Consider the following 16,084-nt stretch of genomic DNA (forward strand, 5'->3'; position numbering starts at 1 on the left):
TGCCGGTGACACCACAAGCCCTTCCTGCTGCAGTTAAGCGCTTCTTAAGCGATAACTTAATGAAACAGGAGAGGGACCTAATAAAAGGAAAATCCAACTTCCTTCCCTGCTCCTTCCACCGTCCAGCCCCCACCAGCTCCCCTGCCTGCTCTCGGAGGGTCAGGGGGCAGGAACGTCCCCAGACAGGAGCATACTGCGGTCCCTCCTATGCCCCAGCCGACACATCAGGAAATGTAATACAGCCATTCACAGATGCATAAAGGTAAAGGATTCACTTAAGAAGGCATCACAGTAAACAAACACAAAAACCAAAACCTGTTGCTAAACAAGTAGCAGCAACTAAGAAATTCAAAATGTTATTATTTTAAATAATTTTGTAGCTATGCTACAAAGCAATGGGGCATCCCCATCCTGACTACCTCTGATACAGAAATCTTTTCTTCTATTATATGCCTGTCCATAGGTGGGGTAAAGAAATACATTTTAAACAAGGCCTCACGTTTTCAGACATGTGTCAACCACTTCAACTACCAGTACCTTTCCCTCAGAGGGTTTCTCACAGTCTCCTCTGAATCACCTCTGGGAAGTAAGATGAAAGATGAGATGAACCACTACCCCAGTGCAGGCTGGCAGTATCTCATCTCCTACAATTACAAGATGTGCAAAAAATATAATGAAACTCCAAACCCCCAAACCCCTTTTCTTTACTGGTCAAGGGAGACCTTGAGCTCAAGTTCCCTATGGAAGAAGCCTAAAAGAAGCAAGAAAGCATCTCTATATGATAATGACAGCACTGGATGCATGCAGAAGATGTGGTAAATTGAGCACAGAGCATCATAAAAATATGAGACAGAGAAATTAAAATGATCTGGTTACTGTATAGGCTTATGGGTTCTGGAGAACAGCAAACAGCAAGAGATGAAATTGTGTCCTGTTACTACTTTAAGATGACAAGGTGACGTTCTGGTTTTGATGCCTCAAGAATTTTTCCACTGAGATCAAGAAATACTCATAGGAATAAATATCACACTTGCATCAGAAGGAAAAGTTCACTCCCCAAGCTTCACTGAAGTGCTAGAAAGGTAGCCAAGGAATTCCAAGGCTGTTCTGAGTGGCTGCCGATCAAATGACACACAGCTCAGCACTTTGGTATGAACAGCTGAGAAGAGCACAGAAGTGGATAAGCAGAAGATCCCAACGGTTCTACTTCCCGGAAAAAAAAAAATAATACTGCAAGTATATGTCCACAGAGATATGTATGGATAATACATGTTTGTATAAAAACATTAATAATATTATATTTTAACCACGACCTGTACGTACATGGTTTTCAATACAAGACACATCTAAAATTAGTAAAGCACTATCAAAATGTTCTTCCATTTCTTGCATGTTGATTTTCTGTCTTTTGGGATAGAAAATACAGCTGACAGTCAAGTTTTGAAATAAAATAGATTAGTAAAAAAGAAATAAATTTAAGGTTAGAAGTTTTAATTTAATGGTAAATAAATCATAACTTTGGGTCTACAGTCCCCCGGTATTCTTTTAAGTGGAGAAGGAAGACCTGTGGGAGAGCAGCCAGGCATCTTTAGCTGGCAAAAAGACCATACTGCCTGACAGAATGAAAGAGAAATGAAGCAACAGTCTCTGAAGGTGGCAGCCTGGGTACATGTAAGGGAGTCTGCATGAACACATACAGGTCCAGGATTAGTAAAGAGTGGGTGATGATGGGTGGATGCGGAAGCCTGAGTGGGTGCCAGTCAGTGAGTCTGTGGTATGTCTGAATAACTATGGCTGGCTCTGAACACTCCCAAAGCTGATCATGGATGGTGTCTATGCGACAGATAACCAGCACAGGAAAGATCAAAAAAGCACCAACGGGATGTGAGCCATTAGTACCCTTCAGTCTGATGGTTACAGATGCTCAGAAAGCAGCATCCACACTGATTCCCATTTCTTCAAAAAGCCATTTGCTCACAAAATGTCACAAAAGGAACCTACGTACTGCATATCCAGCATCTGGACTCACCAAACAGCTGCTCATGGACACTAGCCAAGGGAAATAAACACAATGACAGTCACTCACTGGCAAGAAGTCACCTAAGTTTCATCTCCTGTCACTCGCACACATCCAGACAAAGGAGAGCATTTTCCATTTTCTCTGCTGCAAGGGAGAGGACTGCAAGAGGACAACCTGTTTCTTATCTTTTAAACTCCTGCTCTCATCTCCAAAAGTGATGCTGGTGGGAAGAATAGGCTGTGTTGAGACATCTCATGGATACAGAGAGCTGTCAGCAAGTTACCCATAGCCTGGGGATAGAAGACTGTGAGCATCTTAGAAGTACTCATGAGTACTGCTGCTCCTTGAGATACATCCCTTACAAAGCAACAACACCGTGGTTCTTGCTGATAGCTTCTGTACAGGGGTATATTTCTCCCATCCTCAGCTACTGGAAAGTGGATAGCTGAGCAGGACTTCATAACAGAATTACAAAGGCAAGTAGTCCTTCCCAAAAGCAGAAGGAATGATGCACTTATTTTCTGTACTAATGCCACAAGCCTGTGCTCAGGGCTGCTTCCACTGCTGACAGATGGAGGCAGGGTAGAAGGTGAAATGTTTGGCTGGCTGAGTGTCAGCCACAAATATTCCAGCTGTTTCAGCACCGTTGATGTTCATGCTCTGCAGAAATTAAAAGTGATTTTTTGTGTCTCTGCTTTAGATATTAATTTTATTTTTAAACACCACAGTCACATCCTTTTTGGGGGAGTTTATATTTTTTAAAAAAAATGCTCGTACCAAATCACATGTAACACACAGTATTTCAGTTGTTTAGGACAGCACAGGATTGTTTTTGGGAAGCTGTTCTATCCAGGCATTTTCTATACCACAAGGTTAACATCATTTTGAAAAATAAAATTAATTAAATTAGAACCTTTTAAAAAAATTACACTTTCTTATTTTTTAGAGAACAAAAAAATTGAGATCAAAAAGTAAACAGAACCTAACATATAATCAAACAAATACTGACAACTGGGTATTCTTACCCTGTCCAGCTAAATTTTTGCCTGCCTTAAATAATTTCGTCAGGTCAAGAACATAAAATAGAGACAATTTTCCACTTTGAATGCTGAGAAGATATAATTCTAATAAAAAAGGAACTGCTATTCTTTTGGCTACTTACCTTTTCTTTTCTATCTTCTTGTTGATTTCTGGAGTTAAATAATAGAAATATCTAATTTTTCATTTCATTTTCATGATCTAATATTCAGCTACCTAGTGAACCTTCTCTGGCCTAAATGTGAGTACCAACAGAGAAGTATGCTGAATTTAACAGTACTCTCACAGCCTTTATGTGAATTTTTAATTATATTTTATATATAGAATACTTTGTGTAGTGTATAAAGAACTATTGTATTTCCCAGAATAATCTACCTGTTTATATGCAACACATGTACTCCAAATTTGCTTTCAATTCTGTACTTTGCTGGATCACTTCCAGGGGTAATCAATTCCTCATTTTTGTACCTGACAATCAAGAAAAAAAGGACTCATTAATATAATCTACTATTCACTGCATTAATTTAGTGGATTTTTACATCTAGATATCATTTACTATCATCTGAGCCCTCTCTATAAATTTTCTCTACCAGTATAAAGCATTTTCCAGTATGTATGCGTAGATACACATTGGGCCATGAAGGCAAAATCATCATTGCAGTAAGAAAGTGTAAAGAGAAGACGTGCACCCAAACCGAATGAGCGGACAGTGAAGTAGGGAGAAGATGTCATGTGATTCGAACTTTCTAGTCCACTAGCCCTGACACAAGATGGGAAGCAAACTTTGTCTGGGATCACAGCAAAGCACTTCAGTGCAAACAAGGGAAGGAGCAACAGGATTGTGCCACAGGTTAGAGCTTCACGGTCCAGCCTGGGGCTCCCACATACACAGGACAGCACCTGTCTGGAGAGGAGGGCAGCTTCGGGGGTGTTACACAAATATCCACCTCAACAGAGGCTGACACAAAGTAAGCCCATGACAACAATGGTGGTGTGTGAGTTTACCCAGGCTTAGCAAGTAGCCTGTGAGCTCTGTGTGTTTTGCCATATGCTGCTTCATCGTCAGGGAACTCAATGGCCAGAAAGACTGAATTGCCTTCAACAGTCTGCCTTCTGAAATACTTGAGTCTGATATTCAGGGCATTCAGCAAGCTGTCCTCCCACTCCTTCCACTGCAGTATCAACTGCTGCAATCCAGCACATCTATGAGGATTATAAAGGGGGTTTAACATAGACATTATGTATGTGACACTTACCAGTTATGCCATAGCTTCTAAATGAAAAAAGCTTAACAACATTTTTAGAGGGCTAGGAAAGGCCAGGCTCTTACCATTGTACAACAGGGGTGGGAAATCCTTGTACAGTGAAGCAAAGGCTCACAGACATCTTTTCCCATACAGTGTGAGACCTCAGGCGCACTAGAATTTCAGGAGCTCGACTTATACTTTCCTCAATAGCGTGTCTTTCCAGAGCCATACTTTCTTCTACCTATTAAACAAAGGAAAAGAAAAGAAGCCTTTGGCACCAGACTCAAATGGAGTAGAAGATCTAATCTTAATTTCACAAAATTAAAAGATGCTAAATCACTATTAGTATTTGAAACACAGGCCTAAATTTCAGCATATCTTACAGTTCTGCTTGGATAGAAACAAACATGTTCAGCACTGTACCATCCTTTGTATAGCAAGTCTATCCAGTTGTTCTCTAGCACGGTGCCTGGCTGTGTGAATCTCTTTTTCCAAAGCAGACAACTCACTGGCAAACCGGATCCTTTTCTCGTCACTTGCATGAGATTTTTGTTCATGAGTCCTGTAGGACAAGAAAAAAACATCAGATAAGAGTAACCAATATGAAGCTTTAAGATTGTCTCCCATACACATTAGGCAATTGAGGGCTCAGAAACCATATCAGCAAGATGCAAAATCTAGTTTAGGAATTATTCTTAGAGTCTACCTGTCTATCATAATGAGCATCTGAAATGAATATGAGTTTCCTTATTTTTCTTTCCCCCTGTATATGTGGTGCCATAGCTTCAGGTCTTGAAAGCTGGTGTGGTCACATTGGCATGGTACCCCACAGTCTTAGTCCTCTGGTAATCAAGATCAAGAACCTGCCTGGCTTCCCTCTGGCCCCTAATTTTCCTTCCCATGGACACAAGAAGTAGGTGAGTGAAGGCAGGTTCTGTGCCTGTTCACAACCTGGTAAGAGTTGGGTCTTGCTATTGTGTGCCATTGGCTCTAGTGTCTGGGAAGCTCTGCTAGCTCCATAGGTTGTGTCAGCTGAGCTCACCTGAAAGATACAGACTAAGGAACCACTGCATGTAAAAAAGCTGTCCTGAGACAGGGGTGAGTGGGATGTATTATAGAAACTACCAGGAATAGACAACTTTTCGAGATATTTGTGGGTTGTTCCCTGAAAATCTGACTCCATAGATTTTTCAGAATTCATTAAAAAAACCCTCAGAAATGTTTTTAAGAGGATCTATCTCAAGCTCCTGCTTCATGATGTTTCAGTAAGCAGCCCATGCTACTCTTTGTCTTGACAACACAACAAAAGAAAGGAGCTGAAATCAGAAATTTCTAACATGGCTGTACTTATAGAATATGGCAAGACTCTTAAAGCATAACCTAACATGCTGTGAAGCAAATAAGAAAACTTGCATGAAATTCAGTGAACAGTAGATCAAGACTTTATTTGTCTGGTATTTTGAAAATATTTCTTTGTACCATTTCAATGTACTTTAAACACCAGCCTTGTTCTGCCGTGTAGTTTTTTTATATTTATAAAATTTAAGACAGTTTTTTGAAAGATAAATTAGAGTATACAAATGAGTTTGATTTCCCTAGAACATTCTGTTTCTAGGATATATATCTGAAAACAAAGTACCAGAACTATACAGATGTATATGATTTTCGCAACACATTTTCTACAAAAAAGGCTGAATTCACTCTTGCAGTGTAAATTCTCTATGTCTTCAGTGAAGTCACTGCAGAGTATGGCAGAGCAGAAACAGTCAAATTCACTAACAGGAATATTACCATCAGCACATTTACTATGGGACTTCAAATCAAGGCTGTAACTGAGACGTGACAGTAAGCCCTCTTGATATTAAGGAAAGAACTCAAAATATTTCAATTGATCCAAAGCAGAAATTCAGGAATAGTTGAGTAGATCTGATCAAAAATGAGTTTTGGATCCCAGACAGATTCTAATTTATTTTGGTTTTAAAGCTGTTTTCAGGGGTCAGAGTGGGGATTAGGGGAACAACTCTGGGACTGAAATATGAGACTGAAAGTGACACTCAGTCATTTAGTATTCTAGCCAAAATAGATTAGTGAAGAACTGTGACAGAGAAGCCTCCAGTCTTGTCAGCTCTGAAAAGAGCCCTGGCAAAAGGGTGATACTAAATGGGACCAGAGCCACTAAACAGGTCAGTTGGGACCAACAGGGCTTTACCTTTTCCTGGATTCTTGTATTGCTTCATGAGCCAAGGTGCGTGCCCTCCTGGCACAGAGTCTACATGTCGTTTTTCCCAAGCCGGGTGATTCATAATAAGCAGCCTGTCTGGAAGCAGCCCTTCAAATACGAAAGACAGTGTTATAACCTAGCAATTCAGGTAAAACACAAACTCACAAAAGTCAAAGAAATTACTTTAAATGAGCTGAATACCATGACTGAGTACTGTTCAGTGAGAAACTTACTTTGCATTCCTCACTGACTGCACTAGGGTACTGATTGTCATTTGTCTTTCAAGGGCTTAATGCCCATCATCTTGTATTGGGAATCATTAGGCCCTTTTTAAAATCTGTTTCTATTGCATTTATGCTTATCTCAGTCTCCAACCATTCAAGTGCTATGATAGCACTTCAGTGAACCACAAGGGTACCAGCCTGTCTAATATACAAATCACACAGAAACCCAATAAAGTTGCCTGTATCTAAATATTCCTGACTTTCTATACATCACACAACCTTCTGCATAAACTCTCCTCTTTCATAAGGGAAGCTGGACAAGCTAGCCAGCTAACTAGGCTAGCTAGGCATCTTAATCACTGAGAAGGGAGGACAACGATGCCTAAGCAACCAAGATTCAAAGCTCCAGGCTTTGAGATGCAAAGAACATGTATCTTTTGGCTAAAACTCTGAGATTTCACATGAGAGGAGATAAACCTTTATTTAATTTTTAGAAAGGAAATTAAAATACAAAAACTATAATTAGGAATAACCAGCTTCAGGAGAAGGAATATCCTCACGTCATACGGAAGAATGGGTAAAAAACTGCTTCTATGATTTGCAATAAATTTCATGGCAATTACATATCTTGATTCTAAGAACTGATTTCCCAAAATAGAAACTTCTCTATGGTCCATATATGAAATACATGGCACTTACTTTCTTGCTGCATATTCCTCAAGTACATATCTTGTCTGAATGTTGCGATAGGACTGATCAAAGTGCTTGTGTCTCCTCTGGTAAAATGGCACCGCCACAGATGACATACTTCAGTTTGTTAAAATCAGTGATTTCTGCAGAGTGAGATCACATTTAGCCATATATTTCAGACGCTTAGGTCTCATATTTTTTGATATGTAGGCACATGTGTGCATATGTACAAATGTATAAAATACCATCAATTTATGATCAATAGAGCCATCAATGATATACATGGGTATTTCAGGCTGCATTTTATCAGCCACACAATGTGAGCTGTGGAATCATAGGTGATAGATCTAGAAGATAATTTGTCAGATCATTTTTCTCCTTCTTTGCAGATGTCATTTAACACCTCCACAGGATTTCCAGGGATGGAAATTTGACAGCTTTTTGGGCATTTTTAGGTGTTTCAGCTTTCTGCTCTTCAAACCTTTTATTTTGTCCCTTGTTGCAATTTATGCTCACTGTTTCTCATCCAATTCACCATGACAACAAAAACCAGACTGTATTCACCCACTTTTGCAGCAGCCTGATGAAGATTTTGTTTGCATGTCTTTTCAGCTCTCTTGTTTAAACTACACAAAGTTGGCATATCCAATCTTTTCTCATGGGGTTTTTTTTTTCTAGACCTCCAATCTATCTGGTTGCCCTCCCGTTGACTTTCTCCAAAGCATGGCATAGTTTGATCACTATTTGGATAGAAGGTTCTCAGAAACCTTCAGGGAGCTACCAGAAGCAGCGTGAGTGGGAAGAGCACATTTCCCACTGAGTTGGAGTTCAGCGAATTCCCAACCATGGCATTAAAAGAACCCAGAGTTGCCCACATCCCTTTGGGCTCATTAGAAATATGATGACAACTTATTGCAAAAGTGGGGAATGTTACCAGCCATGCCCTGAGTAGGTGCCAGCTTGTGTAACTACAGTCTGCTGAGTAAGTCCCATTTACAGTCTCAATTGCCTGCAGGGCTCTTTCCTCTTGGGCCACTCAGCCTAAATGGTGGTGAGGGATTCCAGGGGACAAATGAACAGCCAACACCTTTCCCATGAGATGGCTGCGCTGCAGTGACAACAGAAGCAGTTTCCCAATATGAAGTCTATAAAGCAGCTTGGGACAAATCCTGAAGCTTTTAGTCAGGCAAATTCACACACTAACACCTAATTTCCTTCTGAAAGATAAGGGGAGCACCCCCCTTGTTATACTCCCATGTGGGGTGAAGCCTGTTGTGTCCAGAAGCTCCAGAAGCTGGTGCACAGACAGAGGCATGGCCTGGGACCCACCTCGGGGCTACCCATGGGAAGGGAAGAAACACCAGCTCACCCAGGGGCCTTATTAAGAGGGTGTCAGGGTCCTGGGGGCAGCAATGGACCTGACTGTCCCCACCCAGCCTCCCCCAGGCCCTCCCCTAGCCCTGCTCACGGCCCAGGATCCCATTCCAGCCCCCCAGGGCCGTGAGCTAGGCTGCAGCAGGGCCAGTCTCCAGCCCCTCACAGCCCAGCCGGCCCCGCCATGGGCCCCGCCAAGAACAACCTGCCCATGATGGAAACCCTCACACCCACACCAAAAGTCTGCATTTGTCACAAAAAGTCCCATCAGTAGGCAGCTTCATGATGTATATACAATGAAAGCTCAAAGAAATCTGAACAGAAATCTTGTCAACTCATTTAGATACAACATGAGCTCCTCTTACTTAATTCCAAAGGCACGGGTACTGACCAGTTTTATATCTGGGGATATGTGCTTTGAGGACAGAAATGAGCGATATCTACGTTAAAATTCAGTTAATAACTGTTTCAGGGGAAAAGTGGTTTCTGGTAAAATGAGATCTAGCTCAAAATTGAAGAAATTCAGTCACTGTGTCATTGTCAACTTTCAAATTCCATGTAGTTTTTTATTTGTTTCATTAATCTTTTTACTGTGTGAAAAGTACATGCAATCAATGTACTTTAATAATAAAATATTGCTGGAAACAGGTTTCTAAATGTTTGTTACCTATTCTGAAAAGCAATGATGTTTTCTGTCACATAATAGAATTTTTATTAGTATGTCATGTTTTGAAAAATCATTTTGCAAAATCCCCATTTTAGAATGGGAAGCAATGATAAAATTGTTGAAAAAATGCAGATATTATCAAGACTTTTGCACAAATTTTTAAAGCGTTACTTGTTTACATTTTTTCTAACTGTATTACTAACCAGACTGTATACGCAGAAGAAATCATTTTCTACATTTAATTGCAGCAATTTATTCTGGAAAAAATGAGAGCTAGATTTCTTATACAACACATCATATTTTTAGAAAGAAGAATGTAAAACAGTTCAATTAAAGACTGCAATTCTTAGTTTAGCAAGTCACTTCATTTTATGTGTTTGGCAATTTTGCCTGAACTGTATAAAATTAAACCCAAATTAATTTTTAAAAAAGTTTTATAGGCTAAGAAGCTGAACATTTAAACATGGAAAATACCTGTAAATACTATATTTCCAGCATATAGTATTTACCAAAAAATGGAAATGCTAGCTATTGACTAAGCAGTGTAACAAATTCCAGTTGTGCCTGATTGTTAGTTTCAGGTATTCAAAAGCTGAGTCAGATGCCCCCAAATCATGACATTTTCACATCAGCTAGTTTTACTTTTCCAAGAAAAAGATCTCTGCAGGAAAAGACAGTAGGTATATTTAATAGCAGATACATCTTATTTTAAAAGTCATAAGATCTAAAGATATTAGTTTTTACAATTTGTGACCTGATAGCTGCATCTTCTGCATACCCTATAGTTACCTTTTCAATCCTTTTTCAAGAGATATGAGAATGACAAGTCACACTGTCAGGAATGAGAGCTTTAGGCAAAATACCAGACACTGCAAGACAAAAATAAAACAAGTTTACAACATTACTATGGGACGTTAAAGAAATATATTACCACATTTCTAGAGAAATAAGAAAGTTAACACACCCCAAGTTAGCACAGCACAGTGTAGCACCTTGCAGAGATGCTAGCCTGGTTAGGTGCCCCCATGCAATGTTGAGCTGGCATGGACCTGTTAACTCATCGTACAACTCATTGTCTAAATTACATGAACACAATTACAGAGACCCATGGGCAGCCTTAGTTTCTAGTTTTGGTATCTGTACATGACGTTATGTTATACCTGCAGACTTCAAATACTGGTTTTCGTCCTGCTAGATAACTGTGTGACTATTGTGCATAGTACATTTGACTTCCCCCTTAGTTCGTATGTTAACCAAACAGTTAATGGCATACTGTTCCCTTTTTTCTATTTTTACTTAGCCCTTTCACTTAAATGAAGGTGCAAAGGGCAAACCCGTCAATTAAGCTGACTCCGCTGTTAAGCGCTACTCATGCTTACATGTGGCCCAGTCAAATAATTCTGTGAATTTATCAACATGCAATTTATGTGTTGCTATGTATATAACTCCCATGGGGATATGACATCTAAGGCTTGCAGAGTAATGCCCATGTGTCTGGATGGATCACAGCCCACGTTATTTCCATTTTTGAGATAGGAGGAAACATCTTTTCAACTTCCAGTTCAGCCTTTTCCACTGAATTGAAGACTTACATCTTAACTAGCATACCTTGTTCTGTTAGTCAGGATGCACCCAGGGTTTCTCAAAATTTGGGTTCAGATATTTTTCACATTTACCTAAACACACTTAGAATAGAAAAAAAGCATAACCATCCACTCCCAGCCTCCATACAAGTCATAAACTGAGCTTGTTAGCAGCCAGACTCATCTTGCCTTCTGTTAACACAGAGGGGAGCTGCCTGGCAACAATTCCAAGTGTAATAATGGTCATCAGTTAATTATGATGATGCTTGCAGAGTATGTGTTTAATACTTAATAGTGCTGAAAGGGGGAGTATCTGAAGAGCAAAATCACAGCCCCACTGCAAAACCAGCTTCAGATGAGTCTCCAGAGCACATAGGGTATCCCAAGTTCATGAAAAGAGAAGTTTCTATTCCCTTTCTCGGAACAATGTGTTGACTGTTTTCCCATTTTTCAACTGATACACATTTATGTGAGATGTTTGAAATACATACTAATATTTAGTCAACCTACCACTAACAGATAACATGATTTGCAGATGACAGCTTAGCCCCACGGAAGTTATCAATTTAGGTGAACTGAGATTTTATTATTGGCAGTGGCTGAAGACCTAATTATACTAGCATGTCTGTTGGTGCAACTGACCCAACAGCAACATACAGGCAGTGGTCTGGAAGAGGCATAGGGGAAAAAAAATCCCAATGGGAAACTGAAAATTCAACAACAACAAAAAAAAAAAGCATAAATAGGCCAAGAAAAAGATACATTAATTTTATGGATAATTGTGACAAATCAAAAAGCAAATTTCAAGATTTATTCACCAAGTTCTACTGGTATGTGATTGCAAGAGTTACAGAGAACTTGCTGAAATATATGGCCCGTATGTCAAAAACAAGCCTTGAACTTTACCTGCTCAGAACCTATTAACTTCCCTAGATTTCAACAAAAAGACCTAGAGTTACAGGACAAGATGGTCCTAAAACACTTAGTCTCTCATTTGATCCTTACTTCTCTGGTGGAACACAGCATCATTGTACTCCTACTTTATTATTATTATTATTGTTATTGTTATTGTTTTTGTTATTGTTATTATTCCTGTTTATTTCTGTGACTGTAAATGCTGGGGACATCAGCAGGATCTAAATTCCATTAATCTATGTTCTGTATGGACCACTCAGAAGACTATGCAAAAAAATAAAATTAAGCCAAAATGTCAGTAAGGATTAATGACATAAAACATAAGTTATTTAGACTGTACAAATCAGTTTGCACTAATATACATTTTCACATGCTTAATAGCGTGTATATAACAATTTATACTTGGTCATGAGTAAAAGGCAGAGTTCCCAAGCCAGGATATGCATAGTTTCATGCCATAGTAATACTGATCTGAATAGAAAGTAATAATCTAGGACCACGTGACAAGGGGCCACATTCTTGAGCAGAGAAGCCAAAGGTCTGATATAGACATTGTTAGTTTGATAAGTGAGTTAATTTAAGATTTAAAGGACAGGCAGTAAATTCTAGCATGATCATTCACATACCCTCAGAGAGCAGGCACACAACCAAACAAACTGATGGATGGGATTGACAAATGCCATGGGAAGGAGAACATGGTTGTGCTGACCATAGATAGATTAGACAGCATGTACTTTCTCTGACTGACCTGTCAATGCTGTACCATGCAACATGCACTTTCTTTGCTCAGCTCTGTCCTTGTCCACCTGCAGAAGTGCCAAAAATGATTCATGGATTCTTGCCTGCCCTCATATAGCCTATCCTCCTCACTCTGGCTGAAAGATCAGTACATCCTGCTCCTATGTGCATATCCTTATTCTTGATCTTCCTCTGTATCTCATCTTTCTTAAATACCTTTGACCATTTGTATTGACTTGAGGGTTTGTCCTGTTTTTCCCATGACATAGGCATTGTTTCCTCTACCTGTCTGTAGTTCTTCTTATTGTTCTCCACATTTTTCAAAGTTAAGTGTTTTTAGGGAGACCTGTTTTGCCAATTTATACTTTCACGGTAAATTAAAGCCTATGATATTTAGCTGATAAAATATATTTAATTCCATACCACCAATATACTACAATGAAAGATAAAAGGGGGAAAAAAAAAAGAAAAAAAAAAAAACCTTCTAATCATCAGTTGCTTCTAATGACCAGTTTAAAGAATTACCGTGTTGCCTCAGAAAACATGTAGTCCTTTCCAGTTGGTTATGTCAATCCTGTAGAAACTACAGTAAATAATAACATAAGAACATTTTCCCTCAGGAAACTTACTTTGGTGGAAATCTTCAAAAACCAACATGAATCATTATGCAGCTCACAGACAGCACAGTCTAAACCAGAATGGAATGTAGAGGGTCTGGTGAGACCTTCCCCATTTTGGTAATAAACTTTTAAAATGCTCTTATGTCTATCTGTTATCTCTGTGTGCATGCGTGTATTTAGATCCTACACATAAAAATGTTCTGTGTATGAAAAAGGATGAACTTAACAAAACACACAATGTACTTTCATTTTAAGATGCTTTTGTCTTTCCCTCTGGAGAGGTTTTTCCTTCTGTATAATAAGAATTCAGTTTTAACTTTTTAACAACAGAATACAAATGCTTCTGAAATTAAAAAGTATATGGAATTCCCATTTGCTTAAACCATATGGAATTCCAGACATTACTCAGCAAGCTTTGAGATTCCTTGTTTTTTGGAACATCTTCAGCTACATCACAGCTGATCTTACATTTTACTGATCATATCTCCTTTGCATGGGAATAGCATTATCCTAGTTTCACAAACTGATTTTAAACACAAATCTTGCATACAACAGGTTCAATCTGTTCGAATAATCCCCGCATTACTCTTCTCATTAAACCTAAAAAAATGAGTTCTCTCATCAATTTCTAGTCATCTGAATGTCCAGCAAAGAAACTTTTTCAAGCAGCTTATGATACTGGCCATCACAGATGGATCTATTCTTTATGAATAATTTCATGTGTTTTGAATGAAGAGACTTCTAACATTTCACTACATCAAGGGATTCTGCTTACAAAGACATACAGGTAGATCAAGCAGTTTAATGCAATCATTTGGTTATAGCACTTGTATTATTAGTTAGAATGCACACCTTGACCTTGTAATAGTCCCTGAATGGTTTTCTTCACCCTTTAGCCATAACAGTTAGTGAGGAGGCAATTTGGAGTATACCATGGGTGGTCATGGTCAGCGTCACAGCCACAACCCATGATGGAGTTAACCACCAGCTATGCTCTGCAGCAAATAGGTGTGAGGCTGAGCTGTAGGTACCCTTCCTTCAAGTGAGGTCATTGTTGTGGAGGGGAGCAACAGTTCCTGCATTGTTGTGAGTCTAAAAAATGTAGTTTTGGCTTTTCTATGGCTCTCATGATAGAAAGGAGTGGGAGCCCTCAGTTTGACTTCACTTGCCATGTCCTTGTTATAAGCTGAACTGTATATAGTCCAGAGAGAGTACCTCTGTAGACACTTTCTTACGAATTCATGATCTTACATGACTGGGAATTAAATTGGGCTGAATTTGGCCACATTGACTTGAAAGCTTGCCGTCCCTAACACTCCAAATGCACAAAAAGTCACAACATATTCCCATAAAGTTTTAGATTTCCCTTCACTTGGTGAGTGTACTACATCCCTTCAACTGGACAGCAAGGCATGTCAGACAGCGATACAGTGAGAGTCAGTCACTTCCCATCATCCCAACCTTCATTATCCTTCCTTATGATACTTTCATTGGCTCGCAGGTATTACTAACACACAGGCATAGTTTCAAGGGCATGAACATGATTTCCCAAGACTCTACTAGTGATATTTAGCTGGAATTTTCTTGTGGCACAGAACACATCATACAGCCTAGAGCAATACAGACACCAGAAATGTGTTTTCTGAAGACATGTACTGGAAAGTATGGTAGACAAAAAATAAAATAAATTTTTGTCCTAGCTACATCCTATCTTCAGTGTGCCAAAAAGTTTTTCAGATACTATAATATTTTATGCTTAATTATTTACACACATATTTCAGATAAATTATGTTTTGTGTCACATAAGAAAGTGGCATTGCCAATATATCTGCAATTGGAGAAGCCCATATCCCAATAGACCAATGGATTGGTATAATGTAGTTCTTTATATGCAGAAAGAAACAGAAGAAATGTAATACACAACAAAATCAAGCTGATTATGCACAGAATAAAACAATTCTACTTCACTTTTTTCTTTGTCTTTTCATAAATCAATCTGTGCCCTGCTTACTGCTTGTTTTCCCCGAGGACAGTAATTTGTTTTTTACAGAAAAACACCCAAAACCCCCCCACAACCACTCTCATTTGTTCTGAACAAGAAAAACCTAGGTGAAAAATGGACTTACCAAGTGATACAGAAAACTTGCAAAGCAGAGAGGAAGACCAGCCTTTCCCAGCTTAGTAAACTCTGGCTGAGGAAAACAAAAATAATTCCCCCCTCTAAAGGCTACTGCCCCTTCACTCCCATTTAAGGGCAGATGCAATTCTATATTTAGAACTAACCAAGTGATTCTCCCAAAACTGATGTCAGCCCAATAGGCAATAAGGGTGTGATATAAAGGCAGAAGAAAAGCCCTACACCAGACACAGTTTTATACTGTATTTTAATAAAAGATAGATCTCATTCCTAAAAAAAAGCATTTGTTTAAAAGTGGTGTTTCTTTTTGCAGCAACACCCAAGCATATGGGAAACAGTTTAATGTCAGAAAACTGTTTAAACTTTTTATTTAGAGGTGATTGAATTTTTAAAATAATTACTAACTTAGAAGCCCAATGAGGAGACATAAACTCCAGAATGCTGTTAGTAGAGACATGAGATCCCCTTGGTGCCTCAGGCTGTAAAATGAGCCTCCTGGTTGCCTCCTTAAACGTTCCCTGGATTTGAGAACATGGCTGCAGTATGTGAAGGCATAGCAGCAATATAAAAAACCTGTTAACATGGATTTAAAGAAAGCCCAGTTCCTACT

The 16,084-nt window shown here is 39.1% G+C and overlaps 1 protein-coding gene across 1 annotated transcript; it reads right to left on the minus strand.

Moving 5' to 3' along the window:
• Positions 1 to 3,433: 3,433 nt before the first annotated feature.
• On the minus strand, positions 3,434 to 15,525 carry LOC104461752 (M-protein, striated muscle-like; the record flags this gene model as incomplete). The annotated part of the gene is made up of 6 exons (XM_010073444.1): positions 15,456 to 15,525; positions 7,450 to 7,576; positions 6,515 to 6,634; positions 4,729 to 4,867; positions 4,389 to 4,546; positions 3,434 to 3,526 (listed from the first exon to the last, which is right to left on the minus strand). Coding segments are annotated over exons 2-6 (617 nt in total), but the record flags the coding sequence as incomplete, so codon positions are not given.
• Between the last annotated feature and the right edge of the window lie 559 nt (positions 15,526 to 16,084).

Source organism: Pterocles gutturalis, unplaced genomic scaffold (assembly GCF_000699245.1).
Source record: "Pterocles gutturalis isolate BGI_N339 unplaced genomic scaffold, ASM69924v1 scaffold18177, whole genome shotgun sequence".
NCBI lineage: Eukaryota > Metazoa > Chordata > Aves > Pterocliformes > Pteroclidae > Pterocles > Pterocles gutturalis.